Here is a 25357-nt window from a genome sequence, read left to right on the forward strand (position 1 = left end):
GCATGGTAAGTTCAAAAACAGCTAGAACAACATTAACATAGATGATTTATGTGCTAGCACCATTCTTTTGAATGGAACAATCTACAGTCATGTACTGGCACCATTACCATTCCACCTGGGGGGTCCAGTGCAGACTTATTAAAGACACTGTGTGGCTTCTGATCCTAAGAAAAAGCCTGTGCAGGTACAATGTAAGAAAAGGGATGCTTCAACTACTAGAGTTTACTCTTGAAATTAAACATAAATTTGTGATGGGTATCCCAAAAGTGGCTAATATAGTTCTGGTGGTGATGTTCTCATCACAGAGCATCTCCTAAAGTATTTAACCCTGTCTGCTTAGGTTACCTGAAACACTGCACTCATTTGTAAAAATTCTCTATTCCTTAACATTAGTGGTACCAAACTATCATACAAATCTTCCCCTGGTCTTCTGCTTATGAGCAAGAGAATGCTTAAAAAATAGTTGCTAGTAATCAAGTAATCAAGCTTAGATTAAAAGAATTTCCTCCCCAAGCTCACGTTTATTGCAGTCAAGATCCATCTCAGGCTACACTGCTATGTATTCTGAAGCCTGGCATATGGTATAGAATGTTTATTACAGCTAATGGAGTCATCAAGTACATGTAAGAAATGTGCTGCTCTTCACGTTGCACCAAATAAAAAAGCCTTCTAGGCACACAGGCACCGTGGCCACGCTCAGCTTTGCTTTCCATCATAAGCCCAATACAGAGAATTTATCTACAGAAGCCAACAGGGATTCATTCAGCACAGCTGAATATCAGACAAATGGTTTCAGCCAGTTCTAATTACAAGCTGCTGGTATTATTCGCTTTGGGATGGATGTGATTGTGTCCAACAGCCAAGCCAGAGTTCTTCATAAATTGAGTGACCAACTTTACCAACCATGAGCTAGAGGAGTTATGTGTACAGCTGAAATGAATGCTCTTACACAAAGCTACACTTGCAATCTTCGTATTGAAAAGTACACAAATTTTCCAAGCAGCTGAGGCATGTGGAGAGACAACAAAAATATATCAAGATAGCATTTACGGCTAGAATTTCCTTGCACATTGTGACCAACAGTTAAATGCACACTTTGTCAATCACTTGTTGATCAAAATGTTGTGTAGGTCAGAGAGGAAAACTAAGCAGAGAGTAGTCATATTAAGCGATACATACAGGCGACTACATCTTGTGAGCGGTTCTTCTGGATATTTTCTTCTTTATGCGCAACAGTGGTTGCATTGGGCTCAGCTTGGTAAGTGCAAAGGGCTTCCCACTCTTTCTCCAGACGATTCTTGTTCTTTAAGTGATCTTCCATATATGACTGAAATGAGATAGTTTCATTAGAAGCAATGCTCTTTATGTGTTGACACTCTAGTGTTCCAATACGTACATGAATGAGCTCAAGATCACTAAAATTCTCCTGACTCGTTTCAAAGAACTGTGTGACAAGCTTTGCAAACCAAAGAGAGCTCCAGGCTTGAATTTCTCAAACAGCATCAAAAACACCACGAAGTAGCAAAGCACTTTTGAACTTGTGAGGACTTTTAAAAGCAGCTTGTGATGCTGCAAGGAGATGAGCTATTCACAGTCAAAACTTCCATGGGTATATATGCAACCCTTGGGTGCATCTAAAGTAAGTTCTTGGGCTCCCAAGCTTGTGTGTACGACTTTGAAATAGCTACTAGAGTGGTCCAGCTTGGGTTTGGGGGGGGGGGGTGTTACTGCAAACATAACAACAGGAGAAGGAAAAGCAGACACTGGACCCACTTGCTTGTTAACTTTGACATGAATGCCAAGCATTTAGTAGACCATGGCACTGCAGGAGGGATTAGGGAAGACAAAAAATATCAGTAAGACAAATCATAAGAAAATTAAAAAAAAATCACACTGCAAACATAAGCAATGTACGGTCCTCTGGTAGTTCACAACAATACAAAAAACATTTACACTGCATGGAAGGCTACTGCATTCCTGCTCCTAGTCAACCAATCAATCTCCAGTTTCCTTTACACCAAGGGCATAGGGCAGAGATAGCCAAACTTGCTTAACATAAGGGCCACAAAAATGTCTCGAGTGCTGCAAATATCAGATATCTGAGAGCCGCAAGATATGAACAAATATTACATACACATCTTTATTAAAACTCTTAATACTTCCTTTGCACAGAAAGATAACAGTCATATGTAGGCACTTTACAACATGACCATGCTAAAAGGACACTTTAAAAATGAACACTGTAACAATCCTCATAAGACCAGCATAGGGAAAGGTTATGGAATTATTTTTGGCACCAGTGGGAGAAGGAAAAGACAGGTTGCTTACCTGTAACTGTAGATCTTCGAGTGGTCATCTGTGCATTCACACTCATGGGATAGTGCGCCTGCGCCGATCCCCGAATCGGTATCTGAAAAAGCCCGGGATTTTTCCGCGCTCGGTGCCAATGAGCATGCGCAAGCGACCCACTGCGCATGCCCACCAGCGCCCGCGCGGCAATCCCGCCAGTTCCTCCCTGACCGCTGAAAGCCCCTTTACTGAAGAGAGACCATCAGCAGCGGGGAAGGAGGGCGGGTAGTGTGAATGCACAGATGACCACTCGAAGATCTACAGTTACAGGTAAGCAACCTGTCTATCTTCTTCGTGGTCTCTGTGCCTCACACTCATGGGAGATTAGCAAGCAAAGCATACCTGGAGGCGGGAAGACGGTCAGCCTGAAGAAACAGCTTGCAACACCGCAGCTCCCAACCGAGTCCTCTGCTGAGCATGCACGTCCAGCGCGTAGTGCTTCATGAAGGCATGCGGAGAAGACCAGGTAGCCGCCTTGCAGACATCGGAAAGGGACACACCCTTCAGGAATGCCACCGACGTGGCCATCGCCCTTGTGGAGTGTCCACGAACAGGTCCAGGTAGAGGCTTCTTAGCCAACAAATAACAAAGTCTGATCGTCTCAGTGAGCCATTTGGACAGTCTCTGAGAAGAAATTTTGGACCCTAACTTTGGGGCAGAGTAGGAAACAAAAAGTTGATTGTCCTTACGAAAACCCCGTGAACGGTTTAGATAAAACAGGAGGGCACGCTTAACATCTAACGCGTGCAGTCTGCGTTCCTCATCCGAGGAAGGGCTAGGGTAAAAGGTGGGCAACCAAACCTCTAAGTTAAGGTGAAACTGGGAAACCACTTTCGGGAGAAAAGTAATGTCTGGGGCCAGAGAGACCCCAGCCTCTCTAAAGGCAAGGTATGGGTAGTCACACCGCATCGCTGTGAGCTCCCCTGCACGACGTGCCGAAGTGATGGCAACTAAAAATGCAGTCTTCCAAGACAAAAGTTGCAGGGAACATGTCGCCATAGGCTCAAAGGGGCGACGAGTCAACTTGTCCAGGACCAAAGTCAAATCCCACAGCTGTGGAGGGGATCTAGACGGGGGATGAAGGCGGAACAATCCCTTCATAAATCTCTTGGACTGCGGGTGAGCAAAGACAGAGTAACCCTCAACTGAATCATGAAAAGCAGAAATAGCTGCTAAATAGACCTTAATGGATGAGAATACCAGCCCCTCATCCACCAAGGACAAAAGAAACTCAAAAACTGTGGGCAGCCCAACAGTGTCAGGTGACATTGGAGAGTCAACCACAAAGTCACTGAACTTTTTCCACTTCCTCTCGTAAGAGGCACGGGTGGAAGGTTTCCTGCTACTCTGGAGCACTTGTTGAACCCTGGTGGAGAAGTCTAGTGGTCGATGAACCACGCTGTCAGCTTCAGGTGCGGCACGTTGTGATGGAGCACGTGCCCTCCCTGGGCCGACAACAGGTCCGGTTCTGCCGGGAACTGGTAAAAGGTCCCCCTCGACTGCTGGAGCAGGATCGAGAACCAGCCCTGACGGGGCCACCACGGGGTCACCAGAATGCAACGTGGCTTCTCCTGCACTAACTTGTGGACCACCCTCGTTAGCAAAGGTAAGGGCGGGAACATGTACAGGAACCAGCCCTCCCACCGAAGTAGAAGTCCGTCTCCCAAGGAAGCCGGATCCGCACCTCCCCTGGCACAGAACAATGGGCACTTCTTGTTCTGCGCTGTGGCGAAAGCATCCAGCTGTGGGTAGCCCCAGAGTTGGAACACCGGCTCTAGGAACCTCCATTGCAGTTCCCATTCGTGTGGGGAGGCTCCACCCCTGCTGAGAGAGTCCGCCTGTATGTTGAGGACCCCCGGCAGATGTGTAGCTTTTACAAAAATGTCCCACTGGAGACACTCCTCCCAGAGATCCACCGCCAGTGAGCATAGCCTGCGAGACACTGTCCCCCCCTGTCTGTTTATATAGCACAGGGCAGTGGTATTGTCCGTAAGCAATGCCACAGTCTGTCCCACCAGCAGTGGACGGAACGATCGAAGGGCAAAGTGAACTGCTAGCAGTTCTAGGTAGTTTATATGGCACCGGCTCAGTTTCGGTGGCCACTTGCCTCCCACACACAGCTCCTCCAGGTGGGCTCCCCACCCCCACATGGAGGCATCGGTAGCGATGGTTACTGTAGGGGTCGGCAGATGAAAAGGGGCCCCTTGACGGATGTTGCTCTCTGTTCCCCACCATAGCAGGGAGTGGAGAGTCCCGGGTGGAATGGTGAACCTCTTTCGAGGTGAGTCTCTGAGAGGCCGAAAGTGGCGCAAGAACCAAATCTGTAGGCCTCTCATGTGCAGTCTTGCGAAACGTAGCACGCTTGTCGTCGCGGCCATCAGCCCCAGCATCCGCTGGAGCTGCTGAGCCGTGCCCCACCGCCGCCTTTGAAGTAGCTGCACCAGATTGATGATGTCCTTCGCTCTCTGCGAAGGGAGGAATGCTCGATGTTGTTGAGTGTCCAACAGAGCCCCTATGAATTGAACTGTCTTTGAGGGAGTGAGATGGGATTTCTCCAGGTTGACTTGCAGCCCCAGGGTGCCAAGAAGACGCAGAGTGGTAGCGATGTGGGTTGTTAGACTCTCCCTCGACTTCGCCACAAGAAGCCAGTCGTCGATGTATGGGAAGACAACGACTCCCTGCAGACGAAGATGGGCAGCCACCACACTCATCAGCTTCGTGAACACCCGAGGAGCAGTAGACAGTCCAAACGGCAGGGCCCTGAATTGGAAGTGACGAGCACCCACTGCAAACCGTAGGAAACGCCTGAACGCGGGATGGATGCTGACATGAAAATAAGCATCCTTGAGGTCCAGGGTCGCCATCCAGTCTCCCTGATTGATGAGGGGCAGGATTGTTTGCAGCGTAGCCATTCTGAACTTCTGGTACAGAATAAATTTGTTCAGACTCCGAAGGTCCATGATAGGCCTTAGGCCCCCGTCCCTTTTGGGAACCAGAAAGTACCGGGAGTAGAAGCCTCCCGTCCTGGCCTCCGGTGGAACTACCTCTATGGCTTGTTTCTGTAGGAGGTTGTTCACCTCCGCCAGCAGAGGTGGGGAAGGGGGAGTGGTGACTACCACGGGCTGGTTTGGAGTCTGAACAAACTCTATTTTGTAGCCCTCTTCTATGATGGACAGAGCCCACCTGTCTGTGGAGATCAACTCCCAGGCAGGCAGGAAAGGGCGTAGGCGGCTGGATGAATTCCCAACGGGGACGACGACGCGTGCTTGGAAGAAGTCAAACCCCCTGCTTCTGGGAGCGAACCCCCTTCGACTTGCTGGGCGGTTGTGATCCATAACGGTTCCTGCCGTTACCCGAGTAGGGTGATCGCTCGGACTGGGCAGGGCGAGGACGCCATTGCTCCGGAGAGAACTTCTGATAAGGCTTCTTGGTCCAGGGTTTGGACCATTGCTTGGATTTGGAAGCCTTAGGAGCAGATTGGACACCCAAGTTCTTAGAAGTTTTGACACTCTTGTCGAACTCTTGCAGCGCCGAGTCAGTTGTGGTGCTGAAGAGCCCGTCACCCTCAAACGGCAGATCTTCGATGAAGGTCTTAGTGTCCTGGTGGAGCGTGGTAGACCTGAGCCAGGAATGCCGTCGAATACAGACTGCAGACGTAATCTGTTTGGCCGAGGCTTCAACCATATGTTTTGCTGCGGCCAGTTGTTGTCTGGCCACAGCGAGACCTTCTTTTTGTAGCCTGGTTGCAGCAGCCCTCTTTTCCTCAGTTAACGAGGAAAGGAAGGGGGAAAGTTGTTCCCACACGGCATACTGATATCTAGCCATGCAGGCGGCATAGTTAGACACCTTTATGCCGAGTGCCCCCGCGGAGTAGACCTTGCGGCCCATTCCATCAATCTTCCTCCCTTCTTTGTCCGGTGGGGAGGAGTGGACCTTCCTTGCCTTCGAAGAGGAGGAGACGACCACCGAGTTCGGGCGCGGATGGGTGAACAAGAACTCAGCCCCAGTCTCTTGGACCCTATACATATGGTCCAGCCGTTTCGATGAGACTGGCGTCGAGGAGGGTCGCGCCCAAGGCTCTTTGACCACCTGGAGGATCACCTTGGTCACTGGCAGGGCAACCGCAGTGGATGTGTTCCTTTGCATTATATCGAACACATTGTCGTCCACTACTGGCTCCGGTTGCATCACAGGCAGCTTGAGGGTGGCGGCAATCCGCTTCACAAGGTCCCCATAGGACTTCAGATCCTCCGACGGCGAGATCGGGAGATCCTCGGCCGTCTGGGAACCCGGTGAAGGCTCCAATCCCTGAACTTCACTCTCCGACTCCGACGACGAGGAGTCCTTGTGTGTGGAGTGCTCCGAGAGCATCGGGGTCGATTCTCGCGGTGGAAGGATCGGTGGTCTTCGATCCACATCTACCGGAACCAACTGTCGATCCGGGGGAACCGACGCCGACGCAGAGGCCTTCCGAGACCGATGGGATACCCTCGACACCGATGAAAATTGGGATGCTTGCTCCCAATCGTGGTAGTCGTCCGGGTACCAACGACAGGTCTCGTACCGGGAGTAGGGAGGCTGCCACCTGCGTTGCTCCCACGGTGGTATCGGGAAGCGTTGAGGAGGATAGAATGTGTCTCGCCTGACTCGGGGCTTGAATGGTGGGTCGATCACCGGTGCCGACGCATCAACCTCCGAGGTCGATTCGCTTTCAGAGCGACGACGGGAGCCCGAAGACGAAGACCGTTGGGTTAAGTCGATTTCCGGCTCTTGTTCCGACGCCGACAGGCGCTGCTGGGCTGGGCTACGGCGCGGAGGCGTCCGAGGTTTTTTCGGAGGTTTTGTCGACGTCGATGTCGACGCACCGCCCGATGGGGAAGGAGTGCGGGGTCGCTTTCGCTTCTCCTTCGACTTCGCCTTTTTCGGAGGTCGGGTCCCCGAGTCCTCCTGGCGCTTTTTAGCGGGCGTATCCACCGAGCCCTCAAGGGAACGTTTCGTGGAGCCACGCTCTTCCGGCAAGTCCAAAGTCCGTATCGGAGCCGCATCGGCCGATGCGGCCTCCAGGGCCGGGGTTTCGGACGACTTCGGTGCCGATACCTCCATCGGTCGATGGGGTGTAAGCGCCGATTCGATCAGTGCCGCAGATAATCGAGCCGCCCGGTTCTTCCTCGTCTGCTTCGAAAAGCGGAGACAATGCGGACACGAGTCTACTCGGTGGGCCTCTCCCAGGCACAGTAGACACAGGGAATGACCGTCTGGAGGGGCGATCTTCTTCCCACACGCACGACAGCGTTTGAAAAACCCCCAGCGACTTTCCATAGAAAGTAGCCGCAAAAAAACTCCCCAGAACAATCTGAGAGAGAAAAAGAGGAGTGGGGGAAAAGCGCGGGCGAAGCGCCCCGAAGGGCCGTCCGGCGGGCGAACACAAAACGCGCTTTTTTCTTTTTTTTTTTTTTACTAACTAACTAACAACTATGAACTACAACTAACTACTAAACAACAACGGTAAACGGGCTAGAACGAGAAGAAAAGGCGAAGCCAAAAATCTTCTCACCGACCGGGGAAACGGAAAGGTAAACCTCTCAGCGCAGCGGTCAAAAAGGAACTGGCGGGATTGCCGCGCGGGCGCTGGTGGGCATGCGCAGTGGGTCGCTTGCGCATGCTCATTGGCGCCGAGCGCGGAAAAATCCCGGGCTTTTTCAGATACCGATTCGGGGATCGGCGCAGGCGCACTATCCCATGAGTGTGAGGCACAGAGACCACGAAGAAGATCACATGTGTGCTATATAAACCACTGACCACTGTTTGCATCTCTTTGCCCTGACACCAAGTTAGTAAATACAGCTCCTACAATAGCTATGAAACTAAGGGGGAACCCTGTACTACCCTCTTTAATTCTGTCCCTCCTTCCAGGGGCTCCCTTGGCTCTTGTACTCTCTTTCCCAACTCTATGTCGCCCAGCAACCTCTGTTGCGGTGGTGAAGAGGCATGCAAGACTGCCTACTTCCTCCTCCTGCCCTGCTTCACATGCGGTGGAAATAGTCGCCTTCCTATGGGTCAGTGCTTAGAGGCTGACTGAGGTCTGGATGGTAAGCATGCTTACTTGAGAGCAAGCCTGCATTAAGTTCCTCCTTGACCTCTGGGAACCACAGAATTTGTGTGAAAGAGTCACATGTGGCTCCTGAGCCAATTTGGTCACCCTGGTGTAGGGCATAGTACCAAAGCACTGAGAAATCAAGTTCTAATTATTGATCCATACAAAGCTGTCAGATTACAGTGTGCAACTGCAATTTAAAAAGGCCAACCGATTATTAGGAAGGGAACTGAAAACAAATCAGCCAGTATCATATCACCCCTACATAAATCGATGGTGCGGCCTCATTTGAAATACTGTGTACAATTCTGTTCACCACACCTCAAAAAAGATATTATAGCACAGAAAAGGGCAAATAGAATGATTACAGGGTTGGAACACTTTCCCTATGAAGAAAGGTTAAAGCACTTGGGGCTGTTTAGCCTGGAGAAATGATGACTGAGGGGTGACATGACAGAAGTTTACAAGATTATGTATGGGATAGAGAAGGTAGAGAAGGAACTACTTTTCTTCCTTTCTCAAAATACAACAACTCATGGGTACTCAATGAAATTGCTGAGCAGTTGGGTTAGAATGGATAAAAGGAAATACTTCTTCACCCAAAGCGTGATTAACACATGGAATTTGCTGCCACAGGAGGTGGTGGCAGCTACAAGCATAGATGGCTTCAAGAGGGGATTGGATAAACATATGGAGCAGAGGTTCCATCAGTGGCTATTAGCCACAGGGTATAGGTGGAATTCTGTCTGGGGCAAGTGATGTTCTGTATTCTTGGTGCCTGAGGGGCAGTGGGAGGGCTTCTAGTGTCCTGACCCCACTGGTGGACCTCCTGATGACACCTCCTGATTTGCTACTGTGTGACTGGATGTTGGCCATTGCTACTGTGTTGGACTGGATGGGCCATTGACCTGATCCAACATGGCTTCTCTTATGTTCTTATTAGTTTCCATAAAGATCTGGCGGAGCATTTTGTCTGTGTAATCAATATATTGGACTGCACTAGTGAGCACTTACTATATACTCTGTAAATACACTACTTTGGCACTAGCTGCAGCTGTCTGGCTGATTTATTTCCTGGAGCTCAGTGTCGGGCACGTCACGGAGCTCACTCTGCTAACTACCGCACCGACAGTGGTGTGTGTACACTTGTGTTTTATGTGCATATGCACACACATAAGGATGTTTAGTGAATGGATTCAAGTTGGGGGAAGGGAGGAAGAGAAATTCCACACCATGCTCAAGAATAAAGGAGACAGGTCTTCAAAAGTATACAACAAAATCTGGAGGGGGCAAAAAAAGTGCTGTGGCTGGCTAAATTCCTTGTGAAAAGCTACTAAATCTGGTAAACAGAACAGACAAGTATGGTCTTTCAATTTTTTTAGTAGATTTATATCCTGCCCTTTACTCATGGAACAGTACATGGGGGAGGGCTGGTTCCAGGAGCCCCCACCCCAGCACTCACCAGACCTAGAGCTGCTTACTTTCACTGAGGATGCTGCCCCTTGTGCTTTCAGATTATACCATCACATATGGATCTCCTGAAATAGGTGGCTACTACTACAGTAGCCAAAAATTTCCTCTGCTTATCAGATGCTGGAGAGTAACAACAAGTGATGGATTAAGTGATCATGGCCTAAAAAAACCCATCATTAGGTCACTGGTTTTAATCCAGCATGCAGTTCTTATGCTTTAAATGATCTCAGTCTTGAAACCATGAATTTAAAAGTCTGTTGATTTCAATGCAGCTGTCATGAATCAGCCAGGGCTTAGTGACAGTGAGGACTCCATGGGAGAAGAGGAGCTCCATGTAACCAACCCTGAGTCAACAGAAGCTGATCAACATAAGTCAAATAAACTTAAAAAAACCCCCAGGTAACTGAGCTGCAAACTTGCCATGATTCACAGCCAACAGTTGGTGCAGAACCATAACACCCTCCAGCCCTAGTGCTGCAGGTGAATCTCAGTTGGTCGTTTCCAGACCACCAGCATCACCTATACCCTTAAAGCACTGCAGACAAAGGCTGAGAACAGAGCTACAGACAAGACGGCAAAGTGCACATTTCCTGGTTTGATGTCAGCTGCTTACTGATAAAGATTATTTACAGGATTACTTTTGAGCAGCTAGCTGCAAGTCTGAACCTGACCCTAACAGCCAATAGAGGCTGTTAGATATGGATGCAACACATATGGTAGATGCTAAGCCACCAATTTTGTCTTGCCTGTTTCTTGGAACCTGATCTTGGATTGAACTCTGCCTTGCCTGACATCTGGAACCCTGAGTTGAGACTTAATGACCCCGCCTTGCCTGACCCCTGGCACTCAGAGCCTGCAAGCAAGTACAGCTGCTTGCCTTCAACTAAACATACCCAGAACTGCAGCAAACATTGTTGTCACTCTACCTTTACCACCAGAGGGAATGCTGATATGTTTAATACTTCTCTCACACATTGCCACTGTTGCATCAGTAAAACTGTGATCTCACCCTTCTAACTATAGAATAATAAAGGTGGTTTTATTTCTTGCAAATCAAAACACGTGTCTGCTGGTATGAAAATGATGTCTGATGCATTAGTCTAATTTTCTGTAAAACATCTGTGCACATTTGTGAGCTGGTTTATGGAAATCATATCTGCCAAGGGCAGTCAAGCTAAAAACAGAGGCATTTGTGGAATGGAGGGAAATGCAATAGAAGCAGACATTTAATGCCATTGAGATATTTTGGATTATAAGATTTATTTCTGTGGAGGAAGGGAAAAAATCCTGGTACTTGTATACCACAGTGACAGGTACATCTTTGCTATTCCTAAGATATCACGGTGCAGCATTATTTCCATGTGAAAGGATTATCCTATTAGAATAAAAGACATTTGGCACACATAAAAGAAGAGACCCTTATTAAGAGAGATTTGCACAGATTATTGATTGATCCTTTATGAAAACAACAACAACAAAAAGCTAAGATACATCTTCAGAGCTTAACCTGCATCTGACTTTTCTTGGGCCAGTAAGCCCTTGCACCTGTACAGAACCCCATATTGCTATCAATGAAGGTTTGTGGGAATGCCAGGAAAGGCACACCCAACATGGCAACCATGACAGAAGAAAGTCCAGCCCTGCAGTGATGGTGAAACATGGACTAGGTAAAAAATGCCCCCTTCTGTGCAACCACTATAGAAACTGAGCTTCTTCCATAGTGTATATGGCAACTCACATGGTGAAGGCTTTGTGAGAACTAGATTGCTGGATTGATGGATTCGCCTAAGTGACTTTCGCCATCATGTTAACTGACAGAATAGCACCAGAAATACCTACTGTTATTGTTAATTTATTGTTAATTGTAAATTAAAATGGTTTTAAGACTAAAGGTGATTTTAAAAGTTTTGTATAATTATTATATGGACATGTTGTTAGCCGCCCTGAGCCTGCCTAGGCAGGGAGGGCGGGATATAAATAAAATTTTATTATTATTATTTATAGGCAAATAACAACCTCTGTCAGGTGGATGCAGGTAAGCAAGCAACCCACATAGTAGAAAATTCTACTAGGAGGTAAGTCAGTAGTAGTTCACACATGGTTTAAATTTTTCTTGTCGTATATTCTCACAACGTTCAAATGTGTAGTCTTTCCCACATATTTCATGTAGTTGAACAGTTGTCTGTCCTAGTCACCTGTGGCTGGTGTTGCTGAGAAAGAGATTTTCCAGATCTATAAAATTTCATAGCTTGAGCTATCCTTGTAGAACAGATTGCGCCTATCGTCCTTTTCCTCTGTGGTTTTTCAGTGTTCACAAATCATGTTCTCCATGCACGGTAAAGACTTAAATATTAGGAGTTTTCATGAGATATTTTAACATTCCAGTTTTATTTTTATTTCAAGTGTTAGTGCTATGAATTTTTAAAAGCAGATACACGCATACATGTGTGTTTGTGCCTGCACGAAAGCATAGCCTTGGTGGAGTATGTATATGTCACTAATCATATTTTCGTTATGTACATGTAATATATAAGAGTTGGATTTTACATTTTTCCCACATTACAGGGTTCTTACATTTTCAACAAAAGCAAAAAAAAATCTACTCCACCCTCCATAACATGGTTAATTCCAGTTTTCATAGAGGAGTATGTATGTTTTAATATCCCCTATCTTTCCTTCAAAGGTGCTAAGATAATCCTGTTACAGTAGAAATGTCCTTGGGAGGACAGCTATAGTGAACCTGGGCAGTATGATAAAAAGTAGAGACATCACCCTGCCAACAAAAGTCTGTATAGTCAAAGCGATGGTATTCCCAGTAGTAATGTATGGCTGTGAGAGCTGGACCATAAGGAAGGCCGAGCGCACAAGAATAGATGCTTTTGAGATATGGTGCTGGAGAAGACTCTTGAGAGTCCCTTGGACTGCAAGAAGAAACTTAGCTTTTCTGTAAGGATAAAGAGCATTCAGTGAATTAGAAAAAAATATGTATTGCACTGCATAGTCATCATGTTCTAAAGATAACTGGTTACCAAGACCAGGATTTAAAGAGCATTCAAGCTGCAATAAATTTGTAGATTTTTTTTTTAGTAATTCCAGATACACAAAAATCTAAAAGAAAGCAAACCTATGAAGTCAGACAAGTAATCATTCTTGTAGCTAAATCACAGACATCAATCTCTTGCTCCCCAAGCATCCTCAACTCCTAAAACTAATTTTGGTAGACAGAAATTTTATCTATCCTTACGGGAACTCTTGGTATTATAAACCTTGCCAGTCACACATCAACCTGAAATCCATTCGCTAATTAGAATGCCATCATTCATCATTCCAAGTTCATTAACAGCTTATCAGAAGAAACAAGTCTGTTCCTCAGAGCAGTTCACAAAATGGTGGTTACCATTATAAGGTTCCCCTGCATAGTCTAACACAAGGGTGGCCAAAATTAATGTAAGAGCCACACAGAAGAAATGTCAGATGTTCAAGAGCCACAAGACATGAACAGCAGATGGGGGAGGGAAGGAAGGAAGGAAGGAAGGAAGGAAGGAAGGAAGGAAGGAAGGAAGGAAGGAAGGAAGGAAGGAAGGAAGGAAGGAAGGAAGGAAGGAAGGAAGGAAGGAAGGAAGGAAGGCAGGCAGGCAAATAGATGGGGGAGGGAGGTGTCTGGGGCATATGATGTTCTTTATCTTGGTGCTTGGGGGGCAGCAGTGGGAGGGCTTCCAGTTTCCTGGCCCCACTGGTGAACCTCCTGATGGCACCTGAGTTTTTTGGCCACTGTATGACAAGAGTGTTGGACGTGATAGGCCACTGGCCTGATCCAACATGGCTTCTCTTATGTTCTTATGAGAGCTGGAAAGAAAAAAACTTTAACTGCATTCTCCAAGCTGCCAGCTGGCTTAGCTTGAAGAAATGATTTAAAGAGAGAAATGCCTTCTCCAAGCCAGTCAATATTGTGGTGGGTGCTTCAAGAGCCACACAACATGTGCAGAAGAGCCATATGTGGCTCCGGAGCCAGTTTGGCCACCCCTGGTCTAACACATTCAAGTTTTCTTAAATTTCCAGCTTTGATGTTGCTCCTTAGCACCTGATGATCTGTAGAATTCAGAGCCAGTTACAAAATTTAGTTTCAGGAGAACAGTGGCTTCCTTCACTTTTGGTCTATTGAAACTGAGATATCTCATAGCTAATACTTTCTTAGTTCCATTGTAAAGATGTATTTAACGGTGACTCCATGAAACAGATGGAGTTTGGAGTCATGCTTCTTGTCCTCAAAACTGAATCATTAGGGTGCTTCCAGACAGAAGGATTTGGAGCGGCAGGCACTGAATCCACATGCCTGACATTTGCAAGCCACATGGGGACTGTGCAGATCCTCATGCATATAATTTAAACTCCAGCGGACTAAAATCAAAACAGGAGGCTCTGGAAGTGCTGTTCCATAATGCCAAACATTTCCAAACTCAGTTCGTAAGTACCATTTTGTTGCATTATCTTGTGGTTTTGGCACAAGTGTAGCTGATAAAGGCTTTCATCAAAAAGTACAACTGCCGTTTTCTGTACAAACAAGGCTGTTAACAAGCCACAAGAGCAGACTCTGCCTAGTAGTGTTAACCAGGGGAGCTGTCCTTGGTACCAAACTACCTCACTTCAATGGACTGAAGCTCTAGCTGACGAATAATGCCAGTATAAGGTCAACTGAAGTATTATTATTAAGAATTGGAACAGGAGTTATGTTAAAAACTCAACTAGATCCTGCTAGCTTGCTAGCACCAGAAAACAACAACCACTGTGTACAAAACCCACCATAAAAATATCTACAAAATAATTCTTAAAGTCTGTATTAATTTCAAATAATACCAAAAACACAGTATATCAAAAAGTTTCACAAAAGGAAAGTATATCAATGTCCAGTCCTTCTCCCTTCTTGTTTAATCCTGTGTGGTATCCAAATTCCTTATAAATCCTGGTTCCAAAGGTGATGTTCCCTTACGTGCCCGTCAACTTGGATCACGTTTCACTTACAATGCTTCCTCGAAGAGTCAATCTATTGTGTAAAGGGTAATACCTAGTAAATAAAGAATCTACAAAATATACAAAGATACAAAAGATATAACACATAAGAACATAAGAGAAGCCATGTTGGATCAGGCCAACGGCCCATCCAGTCCAACACTCTGTGTCACACAGTGGCAAAAATTTTTATATATACACACACACTGTGGCTAATAGCCACTGATGGACCTGTGCTCCATATTTTTATCTAAACCCCTTTTGAAGGTGGCTATACTTGTGGCCGCCACCACCTCCTGTGGCAGTGAATTCCACATAAGAACATACCTGCTCAATTTTTCTTTTTGACGTCAACTAAGACCACTTAATCAAATTTCCAATAGGCAGTAGCTGAATACCATATCATTACACCAGTTCCTTATAGAAGAAGTTACAGGTATTACTGATCAACTTCTTAAAGGTATCTTATATCAATTCCACATTCAAAAATATATTACACATACGTTACAAAGAAATTTTACAGAACACAGTTGCACTCCATTCTTATATAAAAAAAATGTAAGAAGCATTGTATGTGAAACGTGGTCCAAGTTGATGGGCACATAAGGAAACCTCACCTTTGGAGCCAGGATTTCTAAGGAATTAGGATACCATACAGGATTAAATAAGAAAGGCGAAGGACTGGACATTCTCTGGACATTGATATACTGTGGATCCTTTCCTTTTGTGAAACTTTTTGATATACTGTGTATTTGGTATTATTTGAAATTAATATATAAGAATTACTTTGTATATATTTTTATGGTGGGTTTTGTACACAGTTGTGGTTGTTTTCTGCTACAGACTGTGTTGCCACTTTTGTATGGTGTAACTTGCTAGCACCAGCTGGGTAGCATCTGGGTGATTTCTTCTCTTTTGATTGTAAGTGCTGGGCATAGCCAGAGGTGTGAGCCCTTAAGTGAGAGCTAAAGGACTCTTTGCTTGGGACTTGTGGCCAGTCTAGTAAATCACGACCCACTCAGGAGGTGTTTATTTAAATTACATTATTCAAACTGGCTGTTTTGGAAATTTCAGTAAGCTGCTGTGGATCCTTTGGGAAGAAAAGTGGCACAGAAAATGTCCAAATATAGTAGAGCATAGGGCTATATCTGTACTTGAGACATAGGAACCTTATCAAGGTGGCAATGTTCAAACAAACTTGTATTTGGACAGCCCACCAGAATGTCTCATGTGGGTGGGTAGCAAGTATAGAATATTTCCTCCTCCAAACATTTTGTCTAGGTGGACAGGGGATGGGAAAGTAAGTGATTTTAGACAAGCCACCCCTGTGTTCCCTACAACAATACAACTTATAATTGTTCACTGTTGTTTTTAATTGATGTTTTTACAATTTTAATGTGACTTATAACTTCCTACACTGTAACCCACCCTGTAAGCCCATTCATGGGGAGGGTGGGATAGAAATGAAATGAATGAAATCAGTGAATTATGTGGACAGAATAAAAGTGGACAGAAGTTATATTGTATGCAGACAACCTCAGGGAGTTGGCTGGATCCAGGGAATATATTGTACCAGTTTTCTGCTGCTGTTAACTGCTATGCTTTGGGGATGATTTAGTTAACCTATAAAAGAGCCCAGCATGCTTGAGAGAACATAATATTCTCTATGAACTATGGTGGAGGCATGACACACAGCATTTTTCATGCATGCCAATTACAAGAAATGTTGAGTGGGGTGGAATTTTGTAATTGGCGTTTTATTTGAAAAACACTTCACAGTACTGTTTTACCACATTCAAGCTATTATCTAAAGTGCCACTTGCTTTCTGTCTCCAAAATTGGGTTCTCATATTTGTTACAGACCTTAGAACTCCCTTGAGTTTGCAACGATCAGTCAAGCAGCCCAAACTAACAGTTCTGAACAAGCAAAGGATGCATCAGATAAGAAACTACTTGTTCAGTTGCTGCTTTATTGTATGACCATTTGAATTTTGAATAGAAGGAATAATGAAGTCTGGGGAGGGCAATGGCAAACCACCCCGTAAAAAGAAAGTCTGCTGTGAAAATGTAGTGATGCAATATCACCTCAGAGTCGGAAACCACTGGTGCCTGCACAGGGGACTACCTTTCTGCTATTTTATTTGTCTGTTTGCATTTTGACCACCTTTCTCAACAACTGGGCTCCAGACGGTTCACAGCAAATTATATTCCAAAACAGATTAAAACCAAATTAATTAACAATGAAAGCAACATAGTTCCCCTAAAAACAAGATGGCGCCAAATCTAGGTGGTGCCGCTATCTCAGGGAGGAGTGGAAGTAGAAGTGCCAGGTGTAAACTGTAGCTGTCCTCAGCCAAATACCAGGCAGAACATTCTCTGCTTTGCAGGCCCTCCAGAACAGTAGTAATTCCCACAGGGCCCAGATAGAAATTGGCAGAGTTCCACCAGTTGGGGTCAGGGTAGAAAAGGCTCTGACCCTAGTCAAAGACAGCTGGATATCACTTAGGCCAGGGACTGCCAGATGTTGGTCACTGGAGCACAAGGTTCTCTTGGGGGTATACCAGGGCTCTGGTTCCAGACGTGCAGATAAACCACTGGCTACAGTCCTTTCTCCACTTCTTAGCAGAATCCAAACTCCTCAGACATGCTAGGCTGCTGGCAATGCGTCACTGCACATGGCAAGCCTGTTACTACTATAAACTTCAAAAATGGGGCAGAAACTCTGATGGCTCACCTTTCCAGTGATCTTTGAGCTCCCCTGCCACATTCCACCTTAGTTCTGAAGTTCTGTTTTGCAGTTTATCCTGTCCTATTTATATTAGCATAAATGTGCCCCATAATAAATGCTTTGGGTTTTTTTTAAAAGACTTAAACTGATAAAAAAAACCAGCCTTGCACATGTTTAAATATGTTACATTGGATTATTACTCTGACTGCATATAAGCATGTATGGTGCTCTGTACAAGGATCTCTGCAGAAAGGCTTTAGGAAATGTTTCCCATCTTCTCACAGTGTGGTGTGTGCACGGGTATGCATATACAGGAGTGTGGAAGTCCTGAGTCATTCTTATGTATTTCTCTTCAGGCACCATCGACAGCTTTACAAAGGGAAGGAGTGTCAGGCTCACAATAAAAACAATATACTTGATTCAAATAACTGTTTCCACCTTCAGACTTGGTACATGGTATTGGCCTTGGGTAAAGCCCAAGATCTAGCTGGTTTCTGGGACTTTTGCCAAACAGGAAAATCACCTGGTAGATTTGGGCATTCGGCCAACAGGGGACAAGCTCAGGCTGATTAATTCCTTTTCAGAGACTGGCCAACCCAACTAATAGCAACGCAAGACAGGAGGGTTTGAATCTTGCAACGGCTGTGGCTCAGCCACAGATCCCAGGCAGAGAATTCTGTGAACTGGATCTATCCAAGCATCCAACTTCAATTTCAGAATTATCTTCAAGCCGGTTCATTATATGACATTCCTAATAAGGAAAGCAGAATGTTCAAGTCCCTCTTCGTGTGTTTTAAAATTCTGGGGAGAGCAAAGTAGGTTTCATTTATTTCCTGACAGATAGATGAAGTGACAAGAGTGGTAGGACAAGTTTTGCTGGCTCCCTGCACTAAAGGAGTACAACGAAGGAATCTAATCCCTGGATTGTGTAGCAATATTCCTAGCTTTCTTAAAATCTGCAGGAGTAAACTAAGAACGCTGCTGCTCAAATAGATCAGGCACTGAAGATTTACACAAAGCTTGGGCCTGCTGCTCCTGAGAGAATGAAGATCCTGCAGTCTTTGCACACAGTGGCCTAAAGAAGAAGAAAAACTCCTTTCTCCAGCAGTTAAAAAGAAAGTTCACCGACAGTGCCGAACCTACGTATTTGCCATTCAGGAAAGTAATGTTAAAAATTCCACCAAACAAGATACACAACTGATATATTAAAAATGAAAACATTTTCATGCATATGTCTCACGAAATAATTCCACAAGTCCCCTCTACAGCCGCAAATCACCACTTCAAATCAGGCTTTATTGATATTTAGTAGTGGTTCTGGGTGGCAGATTACACTCTGGATCTAAATTTCACAAGTGACCACAGTTTCTTTGAAAAAAGTAACTAATGAAATCATAAATTGTTGATTTTAGTTGCTCATCCTCAGGTAGAAAGCACAGCAAGTGATTACAACGTGGAATTCAATGCCTTTCTTGAATTCAAGATAGCTTAAAATATTAAAACAGTGACTTAAAAGAAGTAATTCACTGCAAGAGGGAGGATGTAGTAATGGCCACAGGGGCAGATACCTTTAAAAGGGGATTAGACAGATTCATGGAGAATAGGTCTATCAGTAGCTAACAGCCAAGGTGACTAGTGACCATGTTCAGAGGCAGTATTCTTCTGTATAGCAGTGCCAGAAGGCAACATCAGGGGTAAGCCTCAGCCTCTATACCCTGTTGTTGGTTGTTTAGAGGAACTAGTTGGCCACTGTGTGAGACAGGATGCTGTACTAGATGGACCAGTGGTCTGATCCAGCCTCCAGTGATGACGTAGAAGGCCTTGGGTTCCGATGCTGCCGAGGGAAGGTGAAACTGCCATAGTTCTGCCTAGAGCACACAGCCATTGATAGGCAGAGATACGAGCACTGCTCCTCTAATGCTGCAAGGATTTGAAGCTTCTAGCATCTCTTACTGCTTAAGCAATATTTCAGTTTTCTGATTAAGACAAGAGGGGGGGTGGCAATGTTTATTGGGTTTCATGCATTTCTGAGCAAGAGTCGGGCTAAAAAAAATCTATTAAACAGGATTAAAACTGAAACCCATTAACTCATCTTCTACATCTCACAGATGAACTCATCCCCCGGAGGCAAATTCAGTAAATTAGCACTTTTTGTCATAAAGTGTCATTTCCCTTTCAACATATAATTCAGGCATTTTGTACAAACAGAAAAACCTCCCTCTTTCCACAATTTGTGCCTTCCCCACAAGACCTCCTGACCCTTTTACAGAATACATTAAAAGCATTAAAATGTGTTTCCAGGGAGGTCACACCAGAAGATGTTTTGTATGAAAGCACATTGTTTCCATATTCTCTAAAAAGCATCACAGATACCAACTGCTACTGTCTGGAGAAACAGTGGGCTTACTAAACTTCAGTTTCATTTAATTTGTGGTTCATTGTTCTGGCCACATTTAAGGCTCACTCTCAAAACTTGCTGGACCACCCAGTATTAAACTAGGGAGGAAACTAGATAAAGCACTAGTTGAGTCTTCTAAACATTTTTTAATTGTTAAGAGGGGGTGGGGTGTAGTTTAATCAGGCCAATGGTATGGGGAAAAGAGGGCTTAATTCTTCAACCCAATCTCAAAGCAAGCCCTTGGAGCTGCTAAAACACAGGATAACATAAGGTCAACCTGTAAATTCTGGTTGGTTCTATAACCCAAATCCTATTTCATTGTTTATGAATGCCCCATTCTAGTGAATGTATTGACTTGCTCTGTGTCCCTGAGAGAAAGGCAGACTACAAGTAATGTAAATAAACAAATGGTAAATAAATAAATAAATATATTGCCTTCAACTGGGAAAACAATAGGTTTGGGTTGGGGTGTTGAGTTATATGTGCCATTATATATCAAAATCCCATTATATTATCCTATATCGATTAGGGGTGGTGATACGGATGCCTTAGCCTTACTAAAGTTAAAAAGGTAAAGGTAGTCCCCTGTGCAAGCACCAGTCGTTTCCGACTCTGGGGGTGATGTTGCTTTCACGTTTTCACAGCAGACTTTTTTAATGGGGTAGTTTGCCATGCCTTCCTCAGACATCTACACATTCCCCCCCAGCAAGCTGGGTGCTCATTTTACTGACCTCGGAAAGATGGAAGGCTGAGTCAACCTGGAGCCAGTTACTTGAACCCAGCTTCCACCAGGATCGAACTCAGGTCGTGAGCAGAGCTTAGGACTGCAGTACTGCAGCTTTACCACTCTGTGCCACGGGGCTCTTCTTACTAAAGTTATGGCTTGACAAATCATTATACTCTTGAAGGGAACCCCCACCACCCTGGAACTTCCAAGAAGCCTGCTTCAAGCACGCAAAAATACAGCAACATAACAGAAGAATGAAACACTCTTCTTCTCTACTTTCAAATTAGAAGGAAGCAACAAGGCTATTATTGTGAAGACTGATATAGCAAACAAATGAATTTTCAAATGTGGCAGTACTGAAGAAAGCACACTACTGCATACTAATATCAGCTATTTATAGATACAAAGACTATTAAGTTAGAAGTATATTTAGGAAGCACCATGTTGCTGTGCAAGCCTTTGTTTAAAAGGCATAATCGCTACGTCCTCCAGGGAAATCACTTTTTCATACTCAAGACAGAAATTCAAAGTACATTCCAAACTAAACAACACAATGAAGTATTTACGCTAAATAGTGACCTGTGTTCTGTTTACCTAAATTAATATACTCATGATGCAGTGGCTATTGCTGGATCTGCTTTTCGTAATGCTCTGATAATAGAGTTTTGCAATGTGTAAAAGGATTATTTCAATCCAATCAGCAGGTGCTGGGATCAGTGTGTGTCAGACAAACACTTGCTAATCTCCTTTCTTACAGTTCCCAGCTGCCAAAGGTGCTCAGTGAAATCCAAATGAAATAGCTTGATACAACCTGGTAGGGGCTGAGGAAGGGCTTTGTTTCCCCCTCCTCCTCATCTCCTTTTGAACACCTGAAAATTACATTTATTCTAGCCATCGTTAACAGTTCAAAGGGATGGCATTGGGTAGATTTTCTCTGAAAATAGGAAAGCAAAGGAGGCAACTGCAAAACTTAATACCTAAAAAAAAGCAAAAATATAAAATGCTTACACTTAAACAGGTAAGCAAATTACAATCTTTTTACAGATTAATAGCTATTGTTGATGGACACAATCCACCAGAAGGACATCTTACACATTTAAAATGAATGAGACTGGCACAAAAAGGGTCCCTAATTCATCATGCCTGGTATCTATTAGACCTTAAATAATCCAAATTATGCAATGAAGTTTTATCCCTGCAATTACTTTGCCTGAAATAAACCTTGGACAAAACAGAGGACAATTAGCAAAAAAGGGAAATGAAATTACTCATAGGTTTTTCAGTTTTTGCAATTCTTTTCACCCAACAATAAAGAAACACACAAAGCATCACTTTAAACAAAACAAGGTATTTTCCCCATGACTAGGGGTATGCATTTGGCTCTATCTGAGCAAAAAAAAAAAACAGCTGGAAAATACCTTAGAAATGTTGGGGAACAACAATATTCTTTCAGCTGGATATAAAGGGAACTGTATTTTCAGCTAAAACAGGATAGCTGCAGTTAAATGGTGTTTAAAGAGAATGCATTCCCTTTAAACAGTATTCCAGTTGAAGCTGCAGCTTCACAAAAGCATTTAAAGGGACTGCAACACCTTTAAATGCCTTTGGTTCCATTATAGTTTATGAGACTATGATTCCCACAGGCTATAATGAGGACTCTATCCGGGGTTATGCACGGGTCTAATGGAACTGTTTTTTCAGGTACAGCCACTAAATTTTCAGAGTAGCTTATGGTTCCTCTACTCAAAAGACACCCCCCCCCAGTTTAAAAAAGATTGGACCAGGGGTGCCCCCCCATCCTCCATTATTTCCAATGGAGTGGGAAAGGCAGCAAAAAAGCAGGAGCTGATGTCAAACTAGAAAGTCTCTGCAGTAGAAACTGTAGAGGCGGGGCATTTGTACAAAACTAGTCCCACTGTGGCAATGCCAACTCAACAAATCCAAGCAAGGGTGGGGGCCTGTCAGGCTAGCACAGTTTGTGCAGAGTGCCCAGCAGAACCAGTGCATGTACCAAGTGCCCAGGAGAACCAATGCCAATGTGGCAATGCCAGCTCAACACATCCAAGTGGGGGGAGGGGTCCAAACCCAGCAAAGTCAATGCATATACAGAATTGCCAGCCAGTACCAGTGTACTAGTGCCCAGCAAAACCCAGTGCCTTACCTTAAATGCTCCCCCCCTCCACTGAAAACAATGGAGGATGGGGCACATTCTTTGGCACTCTGTACCTGCACTGGGTCTTTTGCATTGTACAATTATTACTGGTTACAGACAAGGGACAGATTTCAGTCTGCACACTTGTAGTCAAGAATATCAGCGAGTCAGTTTGGTGTAGTGGCTAAGTGCGTGGACTCTTATCTGGGAGAACCGGGTTTGATTCTCCACTCCTCCACTTGCACCTGCTGGAATGGCCTTGGATCAGCCTTAGTTCTCAAAGGAGTCGTCCTTGAAAGGGCAGCTGCTGTGAGAGCACTCTCAGCCCCACCCACATCACAGGGTGTCTGTTGTGGGGAGGGGAAGATATAGGAGATTGTAAACCACTCTGAGTCTCTGATTCAGAGAGAAGGGCGGGGTATAAATCTGCAATTCTTCTTCTTCTTCTAACTTACTTGAAAAATAAAACCTCAGTCCTCTGAAGAGGATTGCTTAGGTGGCAGGAGGAAATAAAGCAGTATACAGTCTCTCACATGGGCTTAGTAAATGATCCAGGCAAGATACGGGATGGCTTCTCCTAGATCCTGATGCCTGTGATGATGACTCACTGAGTTATATTAGGAAGATTATAATAATTACAATGTGTCGTTATAAATGCTTGACCTTGGAAGTCAGAGATTTCCCCTCCTAGTTTTCTTTTTGGCAGCCTTTACATCCAAATCTATACAATGCCAGTGATTCATTTACAATATCTTAAAAGTGTAGGCTTTGTGTTAAGCATTTAGATTTCCTTCTAAATTAGGTCTCTTTTAAAAGAGAAACCATAATTAAAGTGTTAAAATATAAGACCTATTTTAAAAATCATCCACCCTGTGATTAGCCCACCCTTTATTCAGAATCTGCTTCTTGGAGGCTTCTATCCCACCATGGGTAACATGTACATTTTAGAATCATGGCCACAGATCAACAATGTGATCTTTCCTTGAGTCCAGTGGCACCTTTAAGACCAACAAAGTTTTATTCAAGGTATAAGCTTTACTGCTCACCCTATACCTATATGTATGGACTGGTAATTTCCATTTCGCTGTATCTGAAGAAGTGGGTGTGCACATGAAAGCTTATACCTTGAATAAAACGTTGTTGGTCTTAAAGGTGCCACTGACAAACTTAGTTCTGCTGCTTCTGACTAACACAGCTACCCACCTGAATCTTTCCTCATGTATGTCACCTATTATCTCAGCCTGGAAATATTCAGACAGGAAGGAATATGTCATTGGTCATGTCTAAGGTGCTACAACTAGGGGGGTGGGAGAAATGCCATGAATAAGAGGTTTCCATGCTGGTAAGTACGAAATATGATGCACTGATAAGTGAACACATGAAGCTGCCTTATACTGACTCAGAACACTGGTTGATCAAGATCATTATCATCTACTCAGACTGGGTAGAGGTCCTGGCTCTCCAGTGTAGATCTCAGGCAGACATCATACATATCACGTCCTATCTCAGCTCTACCAAAGCCACAGCCACTCTATAGTATTTTTGCAGGAATTAGCTAAAAACGTTCTCAGCCTGCATCCAAACCTCATTCCATTTTACTTAAGGCAGTTGTGAGGGGTGGGGTTTTTTTTGGGGGGGGGGCTGCAGCACATGCAGCCATGCTGTCATAGCTGAACAGGTCCTTCAGCATGGATTAGGACTGGACACTCATTTGTATTCATCTGTTGGAAAAGCTGCAGCTGAAAAATAGCAATGGATGATACAGATGTCTGCTATGAATCCACAGGGTCACGAGCCTAGAGGATGGCACATGGCACAACTATGCACAGTTTCTGATGCAAGATTTTGATCTTCCAATGAGAAACAAAACCATGGACACCTCTCCAGAATTACAAACTGCACAACTGATTCGAAAGTGAATTGTGACACACACACACAAAAGGCAATCATGACAACCAGATACAAGTATACGACAAGAAAGACCACAGGTGCAGTAGTTAGTTTGTGAGGCAGACGTCCCATGTTCAGAGCATCACTTAGCCAAGAAACTCATTTGGATGGCAAGGTAACAAACAATCCAGCCTGAGCTCCCCATAGGAAGGACCACATTAAAAAAAAATGCAACAAAGAGGTATTTGATGGGGAGTCTAGAAAATGGTCTGGAAATGCCAGATTTGGCTCCATCTCTTAAGCCAAGCATGCCTGTCTCTGCCAAATCCCTGCATTGAGGCTGTGTCAGATCCCTATGAATGCTGTTCTAAGCTTTTGGAAGGAAGAAGCAGGATACAGATATTATCAAAATACACACATACAGGATATTGTAATACTCTACATATTTCAAGTTAAGGTGTCAAAAGCACAGCCTTGTAAGAGAACCATGCTTTGTGCTGAACCTTTTTGCTGAAGTTTAAACACAGTCAAGATGGTTG

The 25357-nt window shown here is 44.6% G+C and overlaps 1 protein-coding gene across 1 annotated transcript in view; it reads right to left on the reverse strand.

Moving 5' to 3' along the window:
- PTPRN2 (protein tyrosine phosphatase receptor type N2) overlaps positions 1–25357 on the reverse strand; it is a 961700-nt gene that overhangs the window by 86548 nt on the left and 849795 nt on the right. Inside the window, exon 15 of the mRNA XM_060248066.1 lies at positions 1180–1327. Within this exon, the coding sequence (XP_060104049.1) occupies positions 1180–1327 (148 nt within the window). The remainder of the gene's footprint in view (positions 1–1179; positions 1328–25357) is intronic.

The sequence above is a fragment of the Heteronotia binoei genome, chromosome 10 (genome assembly GCF_032191835.1).
Source record: "Heteronotia binoei isolate CCM8104 ecotype False Entrance Well chromosome 10, APGP_CSIRO_Hbin_v1, whole genome shotgun sequence".
Lineage (NCBI taxonomy): Eukaryota > Metazoa > Chordata > Lepidosauria > Squamata > Gekkonidae > Heteronotia > Heteronotia binoei.